The sequence below is a fragment of the Microcebus murinus genome, chromosome 2, assembly GCF_040939455.1.
Source record: "Microcebus murinus isolate Inina chromosome 2, M.murinus_Inina_mat1.0, whole genome shotgun sequence".
Lineage (NCBI taxonomy): Eukaryota > Metazoa > Chordata > Mammalia > Primates > Cheirogaleidae > Microcebus > Microcebus murinus.
This window is the reverse complement of record NC_134105.1, coordinates 30,077,994-30,098,322: the sequence shown is the minus strand read 5'-3', so window position 1 is coordinate 30,098,322 and position 20,329 is coordinate 30,077,994. Positions and strand designations below refer to the sequence as shown.

At 52.2% G+C, this 20,329-nt stretch overlaps 2 protein-coding genes across 5 annotated transcripts in view; both read left to right on the top strand.

The window, feature by feature from the left end:
* SCMH1 (Scm polycomb group protein homolog 1) overlaps positions 1 to 6,885 on the top strand; it is a 174,382-nt gene extending 167,497 nt beyond the window's left edge. For 3 of the 4 annotated variants that reach the window (XM_012735822.3, XM_075997103.1, XM_075997104.1), the window contains 2 exons: positions 4,490 to 4,632; positions 5,725 to 6,885. In XM_012735822.3, the coding sequence (XP_012591276.2) occupies positions 4,490 to 4,632; positions 5,725 to 5,850 (269 nt within the window). In that variant the 3' untranslated portion in view covers positions 5,851 to 6,885. The remainder of the gene's footprint in view (positions 1 to 4,489; positions 4,633 to 5,724) is intronic. The other variant, XM_075997102.1, reaches the window with a different exon arrangement.
* A 5,037-nt stretch (positions 6,886 to 11,922) lies between these two features.
* On the top strand, positions 11,923 to 18,879 carry SLFNL1 (schlafen like 1). The gene is made up of 5 exons (XM_075997105.1): positions 11,923 to 12,001; positions 12,839 to 13,262; positions 15,024 to 15,569; positions 15,836 to 15,979; positions 16,707 to 18,879. Exons 2-5 carry the CDS (start codon positions 12,876 to 12,878, stop codon positions 16,827 to 16,829), a joined length of 1,200 nt encoding a protein of 399 aa, XP_075853220.1. The 5' UTR covers positions 11,923 to 12,001; positions 12,839 to 12,875; the 3' UTR covers positions 16,830 to 18,879.
* The last annotated feature ends 1,450 nt before the right edge of the window (positions 18,880 to 20,329 follow it).

Genomic DNA, 20,329 nt, shown 5'->3' with positions numbered 1-20,329 from the left:
TTGAGACTTGGGTGAGTCTTCTCACCTTTCAGGTCTTCCTCATATGCAAAATGGAAGTAGTGATACCAGCTGGGCCTTTCCACAGGAATGTTAAATGAATTAAACCAAAGAAGGGATATGAAATCATTTTGGAAACTAAGTCATTCTCAGGTATGACGGGAGTTACCATTATTGTTACCTTTCCCAATGCCCTGTTTCTGGTAGGAGCACCTCACAATAGGCTGCCTCACATGACGCTGTTGTCTCCTAAACGTCTTCTCTTTTCCTTTGGAACCCATTGTGAGTCTCTCTGCCTAGTCATGGTCTCAATCTCTTTTGACCCTGATAACCTCCTAAGGCTACAAGAGGATTCTATTTGGTTAGCCCTAGAATCGTTTATCTCAAAGAATTTAGATGTTGTGTCTGTCCCCACTCTTATTTCACTAATCCAGGATGGTTAGGCATGACCATATTAGTTAGCCTTTTGTCAATGTGCCTCACCTGCCTTAATCATTCTCAGACTGAGACAATCATTCCTCCTTGAAGAGCAACTGCCAGCTGTACACATTGAGGGCCTATAAGGGAGTGCCCTGGGCTAGGATGTCTGCAGAAATGGGAATTGAAGACAGATAAGGAAGTCACTTCACCTCTCTGTTCCCTCAGTTCCCTCCTCTCTAAACTAAAGATGGTAAGAATACTTCCTTGAAGGACTAGGGTAAAGGTCAGATGAGCTGACAATGGTGGGGGTTCTTTATAATTTCTAGAATATTACTCATAACATCAGAGACTTTTCACCACTCCCACCCTGGCGCATGCCCCAGTTGTCTCTTGCCTAGATTATTACAACAGCCTCCTTCTTAACTGGTCTCCCTTGCTTCTGTCCTTGCTCCCCAAAGTCTACTGTTGATATGGACCATGAGCGTGAATCGTCTTGTTAGGGTGGCGAACTTAGTAGGTGTTCACAGTGCAAATGGAGAAAAATTTCTCACGCAGAGCTTAGGAGATAGATATAGATATGTTAAAAAGTTTATTTTATCTTCTTAGAAGGAGAGACAGAATGAGAGAGGGAGAGCAGGGAGACAATGTGGCATCCCAAAGAAAGAGAAGGGGGCACTAGCACTGAGGCCAGTGGCTTGCTGATTTTATGAGGACAAAGAGAAAGGGAAAAAAATAGTGATTGTTGTGAGAAACTTACTTTCTTCCTGGGGGTGAGCTGATAACAGAAACAGTGAGGATATCAAAGTGCAAGAGTTGGCCCTCCTGTCTTTCCTTGGAGAAGGGATTATCGGGATCATTGCAGGAGATATGACTCTGCCCTTGAGATATGGCTGAAGCCTGAAGCTTGTACCCTACTGTTCACTCAGGAATTCTGTAAAAACAGATCCTCAAAAGCAATTTTAAGAGAGAAAGATTTACATCTCTTTTCTGTCTATTCAGCTCTTTTCAAAGTTGTGCAAAAGAGAACTCAGAGTGCCCATTAGTGAAAGAACTCATAGGATTGATCTTTAACTGTTACTAAGAAATTGCAGGATTAGATATTTTCCTGTTAATTTTGCAAGGCTGCCCCTTTCACTTCTCATTGTAAGTTGATTCATGTTACTCTTCTGCTCAAAATCTACCTGTTTAACTCAGAAAAACCAGTGGTTTTCAGTGGTCTACAGGGTCCTCTACTGTTTGTACCACCACTTCCTTCTGCCACTCAACACACACATACATGCCTCTTGGATCTTATTTCATACCACTTTCTCCTTCTTTCACTCTGCCCTGACCCGTTGGCGTTCCTGCTAAACCATCAACATGCCATTCACTCTTCTGCCTCAAGATCTTTGCTCAAATGTCATCATTTCAGAGATGTCTCTCTTGACCGCCGTATAAATGAGCTACTTCCCATCCACCTGCCCTCATGGAGTTTATACTCTAATGGGAGTAGGGCAGACAAACACATAAATATATGAAAGTATTATATACGTGGATTGTCTTAGTCTGTTTGGGCTGCTATAACAAAATACCATAAATTTAGTGGCATATAAACAATAGAAATTTATTTCTCAGTTTTGGAGACTGAGAAGTCCAAGATCAAGGTACCAACAGATTTGCTGTCTGATGAGGACCTGCTTCCTAGTTCATAGACGGCCATCTTCTCACTGTAACCTCACACGGCTGAAGGGGCAAGGGACCTCTCTCAGGCCTCTTTTATAAGTACTGATCTTATTCATGATGGCTCTGCCCGAAAGTCCTACCTCCTAAAACCATCACTGTAGGGGTTAGGATTTAACATAAGAATTTTGGAGGAATACATATTCAGTCTACAGCATACTGTGTGTGTGTATATATATATATGTTTATATATATAGTACTATTTTATATATAATTCCTAGCCCCTGATTAGAGGAATTAACTAAGATGGTCCAAGAAGACACATGCATATACACTCTCTCCCTGTGCCTTCTCTCTGCTCTCCAGAGTCTCTGCAGTTGGTTTCTCTCTTAGAATCACGGTGGACTTTTTAGGTCAGGGAGAAGTGACTGGCTTACAGAGCCCCCTTCAGCTTCCTGTCTACTAACACCTCTAAAAAGCCATTGGGATTTCTATGGCTCTAATCTAAACAGCCCCTGCTTACTAGGATAGCACACTTCTCCCCAATCTAGTCAGTGCCCAGCAGCAAGTTTGAAAGACAATATGCTAGAGAATCTCTTCCCCAGAAAGCAGGGACTGGGCTGCACTGGGCCAGGCCAGGCAAAGTATGCTTTAAGTTTTAGACCTGAGACCCAGAATGAAGGAACATGGGAGGAGAGTCTTAGCCTTTGCAGGAGATAGTTAAAGATTAGACCCTTCTACTTTCACAGGTATGTTAGCTCTGCCACTTGGTAGTTGTGTGACAGGGCATCTCGTGATGCTGAGGATGTAGACATGAGCAAGGCAAGAACCCTGCCTCAATAAAGACATTCTGGTTGGAGAGACAGAAAAATACATAAGTAACTGTTTTATATGATCTTTCATTTATCTAACAAATGTGTTTGAACATCTATGACAGACCAGGCACTCTCTTATGTCAGAGATATAGAAGGGAGCAAGACAGAGCTTACATTCTATAGGGAGGAGATCATAAACATAAAATAAATGAATACATGAAATTACTTTATGTAATAATGTATGCTGTGGAAGAAAAAAACTAGGGTAATTGGATTGAGAATGATTATGTGAGTAATTGAGTAGAGTACTTGTACCAGGAGATCAGAGAAGGCCTCTCTGAGGAATTGATATTTGAGATGAGACCATAATGTTGAGAAGGAGTCAGGCATGAAAAGATAAGGAAAAAGAGCATTCTAGACAGAGGAAATTGCAAACCAAAGAATAAATAGCTTGGCCTATTCAAGAAGCAGAAAGAAGGCTAGTGTGTTTATAGCATGGCGAGGAAGGATGACTCATGAGGTGAGGTGGGTGCAGAGTGTGAAATGAGGCCAGAGGTAGGAAGGACCTCACAGTGGAGTGCCTCGCAGACCATGGTAAGTGTGGAAAGGAATTCAGATTTCATTTCATGTGCAATGAGATGCCATTGCATTGAGTTTTTAGAAGATAACTGATGTGATTTAATTACTGCTTTTTAAAGGTTCCTTTGGTTGCATTATGGTGAATAGATTACTAGGGTGGTATGATGGTAGGAAAATGTATACAGAATGAGCTATAATCGAGAGATACACTAAGTACTTTGTGAGACCATTTATTTCCAGATTAGATGAGAAGTTTCATAAACGAGCTGGTACTTGAAGCCAACACCTGCTTAGCTAAGGTGGAGTTAGCCCAAAGAAATGGAGAAATTGAAAGGAGAGGAGATATATTCCAGGCAGAGGAGATAAAACATATAGGAGATCTGTGACAGATGATGATCAAAATACAGAGATTCCCAAATCCCACAGGGGAAGGGGGCGGAGTTATATTTGAGCCAAAATTGAGATAAAAGCTCTAAGCATAGCACTGAATTACCATTGAGATTCCTGGCAGCCAAGCAAAAAGTGTTTTCTGCCTTAGTGTGTCAGGTTGTAGTGAGGTCAGCTAATTCTCCAGGCATTGGAAGAGAATCCAGGGTATTATCTGCTATATTTTTCTCCCCACATACCAAAGATTTGTCTCCAATTTTACCTAGCTACCAGGGTCTCCCTAGAAATGGTTCCCCAGAGCCAAGGCAAAAGCAGCCCCACTCACCAGCCCCCTACTGAATCCAAGTAATCCCTTTACCACATTGTACCCCTATCTCAGGTTCAGGCTGAATCACAGCCTCCATGCAAGATTTCTTCTATTTCCAAAAATCAAACTACCCTTAAATAACAAAGATTTGACTTTCCCTTTGTGGAAAAACTCTTCCCTCCCTAGGCTTTCTCCAGTTCCTCTGCTCGTGGTCTAGCACTGCTGTGAGCATTACCTGTAAGGCCATTGAGATGTGCCAAGGAGACTGGTGGGGATTTACATACCAGTCCCCACCTGTTATGGTAGGTGCCCTCCTGTCCTGCAGGGTCGGACCGATACCTGGAAAGCCGGGATGCCTCTCGACTGAGTGGCCGGGACCCCTCCTCATGGACAGTGGAGGACGTGATGCAGTTTGTCCGGGAAGCTGATCCTCAGCTTGGACCCCACGCTGACCTCTTTCGCAAACACGTAGGTGCCCCTCCCTGACCTCTCCCACATTCACTGGGAGTTTTGCTTCTGCAACTTGTAGACTCTGAAGGGGCATTGGCTACGTATTCCAGGTCCCTTGAAACTAAACACAAGAGATATCGTAAACACTTAAAAACAGAATCCTGGGTCTCAAACAGACCTCATCAAACACTGTGTTCAGCTCACTCTTTTAGTGTAGGATGTGATACAGCCTCGTTGCTACTGGATTTGTGTTTGGCTTGGGGTACTCAGTTCCAGGGACAGGGATTTCAGTCTCTTCTCCCAGGAGTGCTTGCTCTCCCATCTGCCTGCCTTGGCATGAAAATCAAGGGCCTCAGCCCAAGTTAAAGAGTCCCTTGCCAGGTGACCCCCAACTCTCCACCCTCATTGGTCCCCCATCATCTGCTTCCACTCCATGAATTCCCAACATCTATTCAAGTGACCATTTGGCTCCATGGCCAGGGATTGCTCCTGACTCCCCTGCTGTGACCATATTCCTGATTTGGGTCTCCAGCCGCTTCCCACAGCCCTTGCTGCTTGGTGCTGTCCTCCGTGTGGGTAGCAGAGCAGGTCTGCTACCTTTGTGATCACTTCAGTCCTTCACACCAGATGGGCATGGAGGGGACTCTTTGATCACAGCTGCTCAGTATGTGCCTCCCTTGTGCCTAGCTCATGCAAAGGGGTCTCTGCTGCTCAGCAAAGATAGTGACTCATAGAATTTTATATTGAAGGTCAATAGGAAAACCACTGATGACATTACAAGAATAGGCCCACAGACTGGGGAGGCTTCCTGGGCGAGCTGGGGTTGAGCTGGGCCTCAGCGGGTTGGGCGGGTGGGAGACTGCCTCTCAGGCAGCAGAGAAGGGAGGTGGTACAAGTGTGTGTGGAGAACCTAACCTGGTGGGTTCAGCAGTAGATGTTTGCAAAGGAGAGACACTTAGAGACAAAAGGTAAGGAGAACAGGTAGGCTTCAGTGTCACAGCAGGTTAACCAGACTGGACTCTTATCTGTTTGGTACTTCCATGGGTGGCCTTTAATCAGACTCTGATGGAAACCCCCCCCTCCACTTCTGCCCCCTTCCCAACCCCCTAGGAGATTGATGGCAAGGCCCTGCTGCTGCTGCGCAGTGACATGATGATGAAGTACATGGGTCTGAAGCTGGGGCCCGCACTCAAGCTCTCCTACCACATTGACCGGCTAAAGCAGGGCAAGTTTTGAACGGAGAGATGCAGCCTCAACAACTGAGCAGTCACACAGGTGGGGGCAGTCTTCTCCCAGGAAGGAGGGCCATCAGCCCTCTCCCAGGCGCCTCAGTGGGGTTCCAGACCACCTCAGGACTCTAGGAGGCTGTGCGGAGCCACCACTGCTACTCTTCCATTTGTCCTTCCATGAAGGACTGAGGAGGGGAGAGTGTGGGGCCCAGGGCTGGCGCTGCTCTTCCCCTCAGCCCTGCCAGGGCTCTGAGGTCCCCCTCTATTTATTTCTCAAACCTGGCCAGCCTCTCACCAGGAGTTTAGACTGAACACCTTCCAAGTGTTGGAGGACGAGGCCAGCTCTAGGGCCTTGGAAGACAGGTCCCTGAATTGACGCTCACACCCAGGCCCCCAACCACTGTCTGGGCTTGGTGTGACCACCATCGCCCCACAGCCCCTGCCTTCTCACCAGATCCCCAGACTCTAAACTCATGGTGCAGACCTCTACCTTTTAAAAAAATATATAAAATCTTTTCTTACTGTTAATTTATTGTTTCTGGCACTTGGGCAAACCCTCTAGTTAATACTCTTCTCACACCAGACACTGGGTTTCAGGAGGAGGGAGACTGCCTGCCTTGGTCCCAGAGGCCCTCTCCATGCAGGCACGGCCCCTTTTCAGAGGACACTGCTCTAGGGCATTTTCTCTTTGGAATGGACAGACATGTAAAGCCTGGACCATGTCACTCAGTATGGTAAGGAACAGGTTCCTGTCACCTTCCCCTGTCTTTCTCTACTGGGACCTTTGTAGCCCTAGGCCTCATCTGTGGGAATGAGAGTCCCTTGCTTCTTACTGTCATCCACCACAGCTCCTTGCTCTGGCCAGAATTGCTGCCGAAGAAGATGGTCCCAATGATTTTAGGCCAAGAAGGCCTTAAGGGGGATGGGAAGGAAGGGTCTCCACCCACTCTGCTGTCCCTATGCTTCCTTGTAAGCAAGTCAGCAGCACAGCTGTTCCCACTGCCATCTGGATTTATTTTATGTCAATTTGTTTATAAATAAAAGCCAATATAGATGCCAGCGTCTTTTTAATCAGTTGACAGCCAAATCACTATGCATTCAATGGTCAGATCACTCCCCTTCTCTTGATCTTAGTTTTCTCATATACAAAATGAGTATCTTAGACAAGATTATCCTTAAGAATTCTTCTAATTCCAGCAGTCCCTAAAGAACAGACTTCCAAATGCCCTCTGCGGCCCCAGCGTCAGGGAGGCCCCCTGGAAAGACAGCTAGACAGTGGTAAGAGCAGCAGCCATGCAAAGCCAGACAGCAGGAAGGAGCAATATTGGGGTCAGTAGCTCCAAAGAGCCTCCCTGGCTGGGTTCATCCTCATCCTCATGGGGTGATGAGAGATACACACCAACCTCTCCATGGTGGGCCTGCACCGTACCCTTTGTTCTGACCAGGGACCAGGTTATTCAAGTTCAGGACCATACATCCCTTTTTATAATGGGGTGGAGTGTTTGGAAGAGGAGGAAGAGAAGGTGTAGGGGCAGCAACTCAGTGCAGTACAACCTGACAATAACATTTATATGTCACTATGTGCCACATGAACTACTCTACATGAATTAGGATGATCTCACTTAATCTTCACCACAAACCCATTTTATAGATGAGGAAACTTAAGCTCAGGTCACACAGGCAAGAAGTGCCAAAGTAGGCATTTGACTCCAAGGGAAAGGTTCTAGCGAGTGCACCTATTTGCCGTGAAGCTTCATGGGGTCATTTCCCTTCTTTGGGCCCATCTGGCTATGGGAGGTTTGGATAAGATTCCTGAGGGCCCTGTCAGCTCTGACATCATGACCAACTTACCTTTCTTCTTGGCCACTGGGAGGTTCTCACATAGTCACTGTGAAATAATCAGGGTCAAGACCACCAAACCAGAACAGGCCCCCATTTTCTGCAGACTCCTGGCCCCTGGGTTCTGTAGGCTGTGCTGTGCACTCAGGGCACTTTCAGAGAGGCCTTGCTGAACCTTAACAATGGATGTGACCCTCACCCAGGATGCACAGGAACTGAAGGTAACACTGGCACATGTACGCTGGCCAGACATGCTGCAAGGTTGGGCCTTGTGAAGCAAAGTGGCACCTGCCCTGCCTTATACCCTCTTATCACCAAGAGTATGTAACTTAATAGTGAACATTGTTTTGAGGGTTTATGGTGCTGGGTTGCTTATGTACATTATCTCATTTCAACCTCACAACTACTGTGTTACCCCAGTGTTAGAGGTGCTTAGATGCCCAAAACTCCATAGCTATTAAGGGATACAATACATCATACTGCTTACAGCTCCCTCCAGGGACCTGTCTTAGATCCAACTACCTGTAGACTCAGGACTCCACAGGCTGTGTAGCACTGTGCATGGCGTTTAAAGGCTGTCCCACAGGAAACAGCCTGCTAGCAGGGCAGCATGAAGCATTCCTCAGTGGGGAGGGTAGTCTACCAAGCCCAGTCATCAGGAGTTATTCTTGGTTGCTCAGGTGACAGCTCAGGTACAAGGAAATGAGTCAGTCAGGAAAATATGGGGCTTGTCTTGGTTTAGAGACACCATACCCCAAAGGAACTAATACCTTTTTGAGCGACTCCATAGGCATAGCTTCCAGCAACTCTGCAAGGGAAATGCCTGGCTGAGTCATTACTGGTAGCAAGCCCAAAGTTGTGGCATTTTAGCAAGTGTTTGTAGTTAATACATAGAACTCCAAGTTCTATGTATTAACTATGTAAACTCCAGATAATTTACTATTGGGGGTCATTTTTACCATGAGTAATGTTGCCTTGAAACAATTAATGTTCCACTTCCCTGGTTTCCAGGGGCAAAGAACTAGAAAGATAACCAAATGTCAAGTTCTGCAGGAAAGGAGAGGATTTCACCCGTTATTCATACTGCCATAACCTCTTGGGTCAGAATTGAATGTTTAAAAAAAAAAAATAAACCCTCAACTTTTGAAATAATTCCACAGAGCCAAGCCTTTTAATAGTGACCCAGAGTCATCAAAAGCAGTTGAAGTGGCCTCAGGCAGGCCCAGGGCGCACGTGCTGCGGTGCGCAGGAGACTACTCTGTGGACCCCAGGGGGCCAGCAGCCATGAAGGGGGAAGGCATGTGGGAAGAAAGCAGGACTGCGGGACAGAGGCCTCATGGCATCAGCTTCACGTGCCCACCCTCCACGCTGTGACGGGGAGACGACGTTGACTTTGTGCTGAGCCCAGGAGGGAAACACCACGCATTCAGGAGGTAACTGAGAGTCCAGGCTCCACTTAAGGCTCAATCCAAAGTAGGGTAGGGCATTTTTCTGGAACCCTCTACCCCCTCCCCATCCTGGCTCCTCCCTGCCTGCTGGCCATGTGGTCCATGTCAGCCCTCCACTCTTCCTCCATTGTCCAGATGCTACTCACTGGCATCCTTGAGGAACTCCCTTTTTTCTCTGGAGTGTGGCACTGGCGGGCCAAGTGGACACACTGTTTCTGTCCTCACGACGAGTGCCACACTCTCTCCTTGGAAGAGCATGAAGGTGACTCACCTCTCCTTACCACCAAAGATAAAAACGTGGAAAACCTTGAGAAGAAGAGAGTCCAGACACTCCTCCCCTTGCCAGCTCTCGGCTTTTTACAGCCTCTTCACCCTAAAACCCTAAGTCACAGGATCTAGCCTTGCCACCACATTCCTTCATTCCCACATTCCTGTGAGAGCAGCTCACGGGTGGCCTCAGCTTCAAACCTCCAGGCCAGGGACAGTCGCAGCCAGGTGTTGTGCCTGCAATACCAAAGCACTGGAGATGCTCTCAGAGGCCAGCAGTACCCAGAGCACAGACACGGCCAGAGCCACTCTGGTCTCAAAGATACCCCATGGTGGCTGGGGCTAGGTCCTGCCAGAAGTCTGGTTTGAATCTACGGGCAGTTGGTGGCGTGAAGCAGGAGTGACGTGGGTCCCAGGACCTTGAAGGCTGCATCCACAACACCTTCTCAGAGTTGCTCTTCTCTAACAGCCACGTCTTCTCCCACATCTGGCTGAGCTCACGCCGCTTCCCTGCCCCTCTGCTCCTTGGCTGGCCTCCCTGGGCAGTTAGCAAAGACTACGATTTTGGAGCTGGGGGAAGGCAGGAAGGTAGACACCTGTCCTGATACGGCTTCAGAGATCACGGACGTGTGGGCCACCAAGTGGACATTCTCCAGATAACATGAAAAGAGGCATTCCACAGCATGTCTCTGCCCTCATCTTTACGCCACACCTCACATTCATAAACAGCCTTAAATTCCAGGGTTTTTCCCTCCAATGCTAAAGGCAGCTTGTCAGTAAGGTCACAGACATCCAGCAGGAGGAGTCACGGGGCTGCTTACCCGACAGCCCCAGACTCACCGCTCTGAGCTGCCTGCAGAGCACCTGTGCTTTCTAATACTATTAGAAAGCCTGAGATGCCATAAATAAGCCTACTATATTGCAATTCATTTCTGTATTTAAAATTTTTTGTAAATGTATTTAGTGCTTACAATGAAAGACAATTTTTACCCCCACCTGAAAAAGAAGTGGAACTGATATCCAGCCCCCATAAAGCAGTTAAAAGCTCCAGAGAAATACGTACAGAGTGCCTTTAAAGAGATGGCCAGTGAGAGTCGGGGATGTTTTAGCACTCAAGTGACTTTCGGAAATTTGATGCAGAACAGCCACCCAATAAATAGCAGGGTCTCTAGATAAGTAGGGGGGACACCTCTGGTTGTGTTCAGCTGTTCCATCTGCAGGGCGCCTCTCCTGGCTGTCTGTTTCTGCACTACTCAACCTCAACACAACTTAAGTTGACCCTCTGAAAACTACAGCCTCAGTTATCCAGTTGCTGTGAGAGCAGCTCGTGGATGGCAGAAACAAGAAAGGCTTGAGGGAGAAGAGAGAGGGCATGGGGAGCTCAGAGCCATCATTCCCTGACTGGAGCTATGGACACAGCTGAGTCCCCCCTGGATTTGAGGAAGGGCAAAGAGAGGTCACCTGACAGGCTCTCCCAGGGCCTCACACTGCCATTATTTGGGACCTGGGCCTCTCCCTTGCCCCCACACCATTGTCTCTCTTCTCAAGTTCCCCACCCAAGCTACTCCCTCAATCCCTACAGGAACGTTCAGCAACCTCTTCAGAATGGCTGCTTGGCAAGGAAAGCAGCTTCTCTTCCATGTCAAGCAGCTTCCTTAGTTGAAGCCTCTGCCTTTGGCCTCCATCCTCATTCCCCCCAGTGAGGGCTTCCAGAAGCAGTGTGGGCTACAAATGCACAGCATGTACCACAGCCCCCACCTGTCCCAGAACAGATTAATAAAAGTTAATTTGTTAATAAAAGTTGTGTACCACCCATGTCTTGGTTCCCATCAAACAGCAGGTAACAACCCTGTCCTGAAGACATGGCAGTGCTTGACCTATTTTTCAGGGCTCTTCTGGATGGCAGCCTCTATCTCTGGCATAGATAAGGACTTGGTGTCGGGGGAGCCCTGGACCCTGCCACATGCATTCTGATCCGTCAGTGGGTCCTGTCAGTGCCCAATGGAGCCTGGGATTGGTGACCGGAGAGAGGTGGAGGCTGTAGGGGACGGGACTGGAAGAGGTGGCAGCTGGTAGCTTGCGTGGGCACTGGGGCCTGGAGAGATGTTCTGGATGGCGGAAACATGTCTTCAGCCCCTGGGTCCTGGAAGCTGTCAAGAGAGGGAGCCCCGTGGCCAAGCTGCAAGGTGGGTGGGCAGCTGTGTCTTCTTCCAGTGTGGTGGGGTGTACAGGGAGCTGGGGAGTCTCCTGTCTGCCTGAGGCTGGCCAAGAAGGCATTGTTGATGCTCATGAGATCACAGAGGTAGCTGCGCAGGCCCCGCCCACTTCCTATAACCCTGGTTCTTACTGCCCGCATGCCAAGCCCCCGAGTGCCCTGAGAGCTGCTGGCCAGGGTTCAGGGGGCCGTGGGAGCTCAGGGAAGGCACCTCCCATGCTCCCCCAGGAGCAATCAGGACATGAAGGTCATAGGCCTCCCCTTTCCTCCTATTCTGTTTGACCTGAATGCCCGCCCCCAGCCATGGTAGCCGCAGGCCCTGACTGCCTCAAGGACTCTGTCTGAAAAGATGCAGACTGCGGGTACCTACCATGCAAACCAGAGGCTGGGTATGTGGGGTCATCAGTAGAGGGACAACCCCACACGGCCTTAGCTTAGGAGTGAGGCTTCTTGGCCTGGGGGTAGGGGGTGCAAAAGCCCCAGCTCTAACCACTGTTTTGCCCCTACTCACTTCTGCTCTCTGGATCAAAAATGGCAGACTCAGTCTAGACTGGGAGTTCTTAGGGACTGTGGGTGTCCTCACGTTATATGTACATATGCAAAGGCGTTTTTCTGGGGAGGGGCCAAGCTTTCATCAGTGTGCCAACAGTGTGAGAACCTCTGCTCCAAAACCCTCTGACCCTGCCCTGACAAGTTTCCAGCAATGGAGCTGCTGGCCAGTCCTGAGGGTCTGGGCTTAAGGCCTCCTCTCCAAAAGGCCCTCTTGAAAAGGTTTCTCTGGTGCCCAGGGGCAATCTTCCAGCAGGCAGGAAACCCTGAAGGCACCTAGGAAGCCCCTGGCCTGTGGATTGGGAGGGAAGACAGGACCCCTGGGGCCATTGGGAGGAAACTGGGGCCCTCAGAGACCTGAGTTCTGGTCTTTTCTGCCCCTCTTTGGGCAAATCCTCTGTCTTCCCACAGGCTGTGTCTGCTCAGTCCTGCCTGACTCCTCTTTCCCATCCTAGGCCTTGGTGGGTGGCAGGCCCCTTCTTGCTGGCCCTCTGTGCCCTCCCTCTCCCTCTGTCTGCCCCTGCCCGGCTCTGCCAATCTGCAAGCCTCCCAGGAGCTTTGGCGCCCTGAGTCCCTTGGGAGGCCCAGGGCCAAGCGGAGAGTCCAGGCCCTGGCAGGAGCGGCCTGCAGTGAGGAGTCCCCGAACCCCTGCTGAGGGACACTCCCATGGTCCCCAGGAAGAGATCAGCATAAACACAGGTGCGGGAGCCCCTCATGGAGCCTCGGGGTGAGCAGCCTCTACAAGAGCTCCCCCCAGAAGAGTCCCTGCCCAAGGACTCGGGCCTCAAGGCGGCTCCCAGGATGCACACTCTGTATGTGGGACACCTGAACCCCCAGTTCTCAGTGCCTGTGCTTGCTTGCCTGCTGCGAGACACCTTGGAGCGGCTTGAGCTGCCGGTGGCGCGGGAGCACATCGAGGTGGTGAGGCGGCCGCGCAAGGCCTACGCACTGGTGCAGGTGCCGATCCACAAGGCCACCCTGGCCTCCCTCCCCTGGCGCCTGCAGATGGCCTTGGAGGAGCACGTAATCCTCAAGGAGCTGGCAGCCCATGGGAAGGAGCTGGTGTTGGGCGAGGGCCGGGGGCCCTTTAACCGCAAAGAGGTGAGTGGGACTTTCCCCAGACGAGCCCCAAAGGTTCACCCTGCGGGAGAGGCCTGGGTCAAATGGCCTGTGGCGTGGGGGTGGAGGGGTGTCTTTGAGGAATGGGGACAAATCTGCAAACTTGGGGGCTGCTACTCAAATGATCGTGGCCTGAGGATGTACTACCAGCTTCCACCCAGAGGGACACTGGCCCTTGCAGTGTAACTCCAGCCCAGGTGCTTGCGTGAAGAAAGGCCGAAGGGTGGCCTCCTCTTAAATCCTTTTACATTTCAGCCTCCGGGCGTGGGAGGCCGTAGGATACACAGGGGTCCTCACTTCTCCTTGACCCCCCTCGTTTGCTCAGTTGACAGACATGCCCACTGTGTGCCAGGAGGAAGGCAGGTTACAGGCCCAGGTCCTGCCCTCCGGGAGCCCTGCGTCTGTGAGCAGAGCCGGATACAGCTGGTCACACAGCTGCGAGGTGGCTGTGCTCGGAGCTGTGGGAGGACAGAAAGTGTTCACACTGCTCTCTGAGGACAAAGTCACAGGGGAGTGAAACCCCAGCTGGCACTTAGGGAGTTGGACAGGCACTTGAGGGAAGGACATTCCAGGCAAGGGACATGCAAAAGAACCCTGGGGGTGAAGAGGAATGTTGCATTTGCAGAAGGACAAGCCATTTCTTGTTGTTGGAGCTCAGGATGAAGGCTGGAGGTGGGGAACCAAGGAAGGAGCTAGGCCAGAGTGGAGGGACCAGGTCACCAAGGCTGTAGACCAAGGCAGAGCAGGGCCAAAAGGCTGGCTTTATTGGGGGATGGGAAGTTAGGGCAGGTCACTCCGTGAATCAGACAATCTTGGTTTTTCTTCTTTCGGAGTGAAAACCCATGGTGTTTAAACTGTTGCAGAACTAACCAGGTCTGTGACTCACGTTTCAACACGTGTGCCTGATGTCACGTTTGTATGACAATTTTCCTGTTTCTAAGACTGATAAAATTGTCTTCTCTGTGGAGCTGCAGGGTGGTAGGGACATGCTCCCGCTCACACTCAGGAAAGGGCTGTGCGGGGCCGTGACAATCTGACTGCACGCAGGGTCAGTGAGGAGGGTGGCTGGGAAGGGGGAAGCCTGGAGGCAGGGAGACCAGGGAGGGGCTGGCTGGGAAGGCCCAGGCTGAGAAGTGGCCGTGAGGAGGCTCATGCCCGGAGACCTCAAGCAGGGCAGAAACCACGGAAGGGGACTCAGGAGGGGCAGAGGAAAGTTGAGTTTCGGGGGGACTTTTCAATAGTCTGGAAAGTGGTGGGCTAAGGTTCCAGAGAGGTCAGGAAGGGGGTGGGGGCTCTGGGAGCCCCTCTCAATTCAGAGACCTGCAGCTCTGTCACAGGGGACTCGGTGCTGAGATACCTCCTGGAATGACCTGGTCCTAGGCCTTGCAGGCCCATCTGCAACCCCGGTGGGAAGAGATTGGCCCACAGGTGTCCCAGCTCCCAGCCTCAGGAAGCAGAAACCTTCTTACCTACCAGGCACCCCACAACTTGCCCAGGAAGAGAGCCCAGCCCGCAGGGGAGGGAGCGGTGGCTGGTCCGAACCCTTGATCCAGCAGGGTTCCTTGCACTGGTTGCAGGAGGGTGGGCGGAATTGGGCGCTAGGCCTAGGAGCAGGTATCAGGATACCTGTGGGGGCTGGACCCCAGAGAGGGGTGCAACTGAGGGTTCTTGCAGTCTGTCTCAAGGTTGAGGGTCCCAACTTCTGCCTGGACCCATACACTCTGCTTCTGATCCCCACCCCAGCAGGAGGAAGACGCTGGCCTGAGTCCAGGCCCCAGCCCCGGCCCAAGCCCCAGGCCCAGCCCCAGCCCCAGCCCAGACTCCAGCCTCCCAATGCCTACCTGGCCTACAGCCACGTCGCCTAAACGGCCCCGGGCCCGGCAGCAGCAGAGCTGCCACAGCCGGCCCAGCGGCGTGTGCTCCGACAGCGCCATCATGCGCCAGGAGATCCTGGGCCAGGAGCAGCTCTTCCAGGGCGCCTTCCTGGGCAGCGAGACACGCAACATGGAGTTCAAGCGGGGCGGCGGCGAGTACCTGAACCTGACCTTCAAGCACCACGTGCGGCGCTACGTGTGCGCCTTCCTGAATAGCGAGGGCGGCAGCCTGCTCGTGGGCGTGGAGGACAGCGGCCTGGTGCAGGGCATCCGCTGTAGCCACCGCGATGAGGACCGCACGCGCCTGCTGGTGGACTCCATCCTGCAGGGCTTCAAGCCCCAGGTCTTTCCCGACGCCTACACCCTCACCTTCATCCCTGTGGTCAGCACCTCCACACCCAGTGTGCCCCTCAAGGTGAGCCTGCCGCACAGGAAGCCCTCCGGGTCTAGTTTTGTCGTCTGTCGTCACTCAACAAGACGGTGGCCCATGCGACTCTGCCGAGTGTGCCAGGGCAGGGAGCGGGGGAGCAGGGCACAGAAGAGAGGCTGGGGCGGCCCCTGCGCCAGCCCCGCCGAGCTGCCCTACAGAGCCAGAGGGAAATGAGGCGTGGTCTGAGTGGGACTGGGGGCTGCCAACTGTCAGGTGCAGCACCTGCCAGAGCTGCTGTCGCCCTCACCAAGGTGATCCGCCTGACTGTGCATGGCCCCAAGGCCCAGGGCGAGCCGCAGCTCTACCAGACGGACCAGGGGGAGGTGTTCCTGCGGCGCGAGGGGAGCATCCAGGGCCCACTGTCCGCCAGCGCCATCCAAGAGTGGTGCAGGCAGGTAAGGAAGCCAAGGGGGTGGGTGCGGTGGGGCCAAGGTGACCCCAAGCCCCTGGGCCACTCACCGAGCAGTCTTGGGCAAGCCCTCGTGTTTCTCTGGGTCCTGCATCACCCCATGATTACCTAGGGGGGTGGAATTAAAATTACCCCACTCACATCCCCCACTCCACTGTTTCATGGCTGGTGGAGAGGGAGGGGCCCAAGTGGTCTCCCCTTTAAAATCTAGTGTCCCACTTCCCGTGGTGCCTGCAGTAGCCCCCTCGGGCGGTTAGGCATTCAATCCTGAGTGGCTGAGGAAGCCGGGAGATCTGAGTATTGCGAAGTCACCAGAAAACCCCAAGGACCATGTATTACATTTTAGGGGAGGCCCTAAAGAAAGGAGGCAGGGGTGCTGGAACAGTCCCAAGGAAAAGCCTTTTCAAGAGGGGAACATCGGGTGGTGGCAAAGCAGAGGGTGGCCGGCGTGGGGGCTGGCCAGCCTATGCCTGCCCCACACAGGGAGGCTGCGGAGGCTGGCCCTGTCCCCAGGCCCGGCTCGCTGGCCGCTCCCCTCAAGCCCCCCAGAGCTGACGTGGTCATGGGGGCAAAATGGCCGAGGGACCTGGTCCCTACCTAGCTGAGAGGCCCCCAGGCTCCCTGGCCTTGCCTCCCTCAGTTCGAGCCCAGGCAGGAGGGTGGGCTGGCCGAGATGGTGCCGGCTCGGCCACCTGCTTCTGCAACGCCCTCAGAAGTGGACGGTGGAGCTGGGCAAGCTGGAGGAGAAGGTGAAGGCGCTGACCGCGGAGAACGAGCAGCTCCAGCAGCAGCTGCGGCGGCACTGGCCCGTGTCCTGCACCTGCTGCGTCCTGTGAGGGCTCTCACCAGCGGCAGGACGGCGCTGCGCCCTCCGCAGGGAGACGCAGGGATTGCCTGTCGAAGCCTAAGTCCTACCAATAAAACCCCTCGGGCCACTCGGAGCTCCTTCCACACTGCACCTCGGCTGGGCCCCACGCGGCTTCAACCCGGAGCAGACCCTGGTCTGTGTAGCTAAGAAATTGCTCTCAGCACTGTCTCCAAGGAACCTTACTTTCACTAAGAACTTGTAAAACCTTGGCCAGAGTTACCCTAGGGCTGCGCTCTAAGGGACTGTCCCTCTCCCTAAAATGCTCATTTGGCCCAGGCTGGGGTCTGTGACTCCAGCTGCCTAGACAGTGCCAGAAAAGACACGTCATCTCGTGTCTCGCATCTCGTGTCATCTCGCAGATGGCGAGACGTATTTGGTGACTGTGGTTACAGGGCAAACAGGCCACCCTGCAGTCCGCACCCCAGACTTGCCAGAACCTGTGGCTGTCAAAGCTCCTTAATAAATTACAGGCGCTTGGGGCAAGAATGGCTCTTACTGGGACACTTGGTCAGCTGGTTAGCCCCGCCCCCAGCCCTGGGCTCCTACCACGCAGGGCTGTTGGGGAGAGGGGCAGTCAGGCTGCAGTCCAGCTCTGTCAAAGACCTGCAGCCAGAGGGCAAAGTGCTGTACCTCTGCTTCAGCCGCTTCACCTAAGACGATGACAATGGGCAGGGGCATTTGTCATCTGTGCTGGCTATGGCAAACAGCAGCACCTGCACAGGAAGGGTCCGACTCCCATTCCAAGCCCTCTCCTGCCACTGGAGAGGATTTCTGCTCTGGCCATTTCCCCTGCTATCTCCACCAGCCAAGCCAGGCCCCAGAAAGCCAGTCCGGTCATGCTGTGCCTGCACCCAAAGCCCCCAAGGTCCCCACCTCATCAAAAGCAAAGCCCAACAAAGGTCCGCACAGTTCTCCACAACCAGCCCACCTGACCTGGACCTCCTCTGCCCCTTGCACAAGCCATTCCAGCTACCAACCAGCTTGTCTCATTTGCACACCTGCCTCTGGGCCTTTGCACTGGCAGGAACACCCCCCAGATAGCTGCATGGCTCCCATTTCCTTTCCTCTCTGCCTTCAAGTCCATGCTCAACTTTCCTCTGCCCTTGTTAAATTACACCACCTCCCAGCATGGCCATGCCTCCCTTTCCTACTTCCATCTTTTTTCTCCATCTTTTGTCACATTGTGTGGATTGGTGTTTCCCCCACTAAAACACATGCTCTGAGGGACAGTGATTTGGGTATGGCTGGCATGTGGTAGATACCCAGTATCTGTGGATGAAACATCAAGGATACTCCTAAATTTGGGGTGTGAGCCACCAGAAAGGCATTTAACCTTGTCAAACGGCATTTCACAGGACTGGGGTCCCATGGAACACATTTCAGTTGATTCTCTACAATTTCCTTGATCTAGAGGCCCTTGGCCACATCCATAGAGTAGACAGACAAGAACAGCTTTGGGATCCCAGCCCTTCCGCTTGCCAGCCAAGTAACATGTCCTAACCAGTCAAAAGTGTTCTGGGGACAGGTGCGGTGGCTCACGCCTGTAATCCTAACACTCCAGGAGGACAAGGCAGGCAGATTGCTTGAGCTCAGGAGTTCAAGACCAGCCTGAGCAAGAGTAAGACCCTGTCTCTACTAAAAATAGAAAAATTAGCCAGGCATCATGGCACATACCTATAGTCCTAGCTACTTAGGAGGCTGAGGCAGGAGGATTGCTTGAGCCCAGGAGTTTGAGGTTGCAGTGAGCTATGACACCATTACACTCTACCTGGGGTAACAGAGCAAGACTCTGTCTCAAAACAAAACAAAACTACTCTGAGACCTGGTTTTCCCACTTAGCAAACAAGATACAACCCCTGCCTTGGCTACCACTCATGCTGGTCACAGAGACCAAATACGATAATGGGCGCATGTATCGTGACAAGTTACCAAACCCCTGTTACCCACCCACTGAGCCGCCCCAGGGTCACCAAGCCTACTTGAGAACTACATAAATAAAGAATGCATTACTCGAGAAATCAAGAGTGGCATTTGTGAGCACCTTCCACGTGCCAGGCCCAATGCTAGATACTAGTCCAGGCCTCACAGTCCTTGGAAATGCTTTTATTGGGAAACAGCGGGTTTCTACAAAAGCAGGGTGAAGTCAGGCTTCAGTTCAGCTGCTACAGATTGCTAAGAACCTACCCAGATCCCATAGATTGAAGGATGTTTACTCTAAGGACACGAACCACAATGCTGGGTTTCCTCCCCACCAGGGAGAAGCGTCCAGGCACTGGTCAGTAACACCGGGCATGGAGGGCTGTGCAGTCCACTCTGGCCATCCCTAGTACAGTCCTGTCTGCCACAGCCAGGGCTGGCGGGGCTTTGCAAGCTCCAGAGAGCCACGTGGGGTCCCTTCTCTCCAAATGGTTGTGCAAGTGGCCAGCACGTGACAGTTGTCAGTGACGCCATCTGAAAGGCAGGGGCAGGACTGTGACCACTGGGAGGCTTTCCCAACCTACTGCACATCTGAGTGCCCATGTTATGGAGCACTTACTGCCACCAGTGGGCATGTCAGACCCTCAGTTTGGGGATTTTTTTTTTAAAATGAAGACTGATGAGACTACCAGGTAGGAAAGGAAGTTAGAATTATGCTCAATCAGCTACATTCCAAGTACCAAGGCAAGTATGAAGATCTCTGTGTGAGTGAAGGTATGTTGTCTCCGAGAAAGATAAAGGTGGCTTGCTGTTGGAAAGGAGGCAGGGACACCGGGTTCTGGGCCTCGGGTGGTGGTGGGCCTTGGACCAGTGAGTGGAAGGATAAATGAGAGCCCAGTTCTTTTCTAGATCTCTCTGATGTAGGGGCTGGGCCAGATGGTGAAAGAAGGAAACATTTTCCTCCCCAGCCTCCAACTTCTCAAATATCAGTGAGGAATAAAGGCTGTTAGCGCTGATAAGCAATCAAGCCTGAGATCTGAGCTCCTGCCTCCCGCAGAGTCTGCAGAGGAGCCAGCTCATCTGAGCAGCTGTGCTCAGAGGCCAGAGGGTGTCCCCAACACCCCACGATGTCACTGTGAAGGACAGTGACTTTCAGCTGCTGGGCCTCAGAAGGCTACCGGTGGAGGAAGAGCCAGGGCACAAAGCAGTCTGTCTGCCGCCCCCTGGCTGTGTACGTGGAGTGCCCAAGTCCAGTGAGCTGCAGAGGAAAAGACCTTCCTAAATAACACATGTTCTTTCCCACCCCGTTCTCAACAGCAAGCAGCATACTCAGCACTCATGTGTCGTCTAATTGCTCTCTTTATGTGTCAAGAACCTATATTTGAAGGCTTTTTAGAAAATGTTGGTTCCTATTAAAATCAGGGCTCATTTCTTAGTTTGTAAACAAATTATCAGGTTGTTCACTCACTCGAGGCTGCTCGCCTGGAGGGGCGCCGGGCCCCACGGTGAGGCGACTGTGCACAGCACGCCCAGCCCGGCGCTCACGCATTT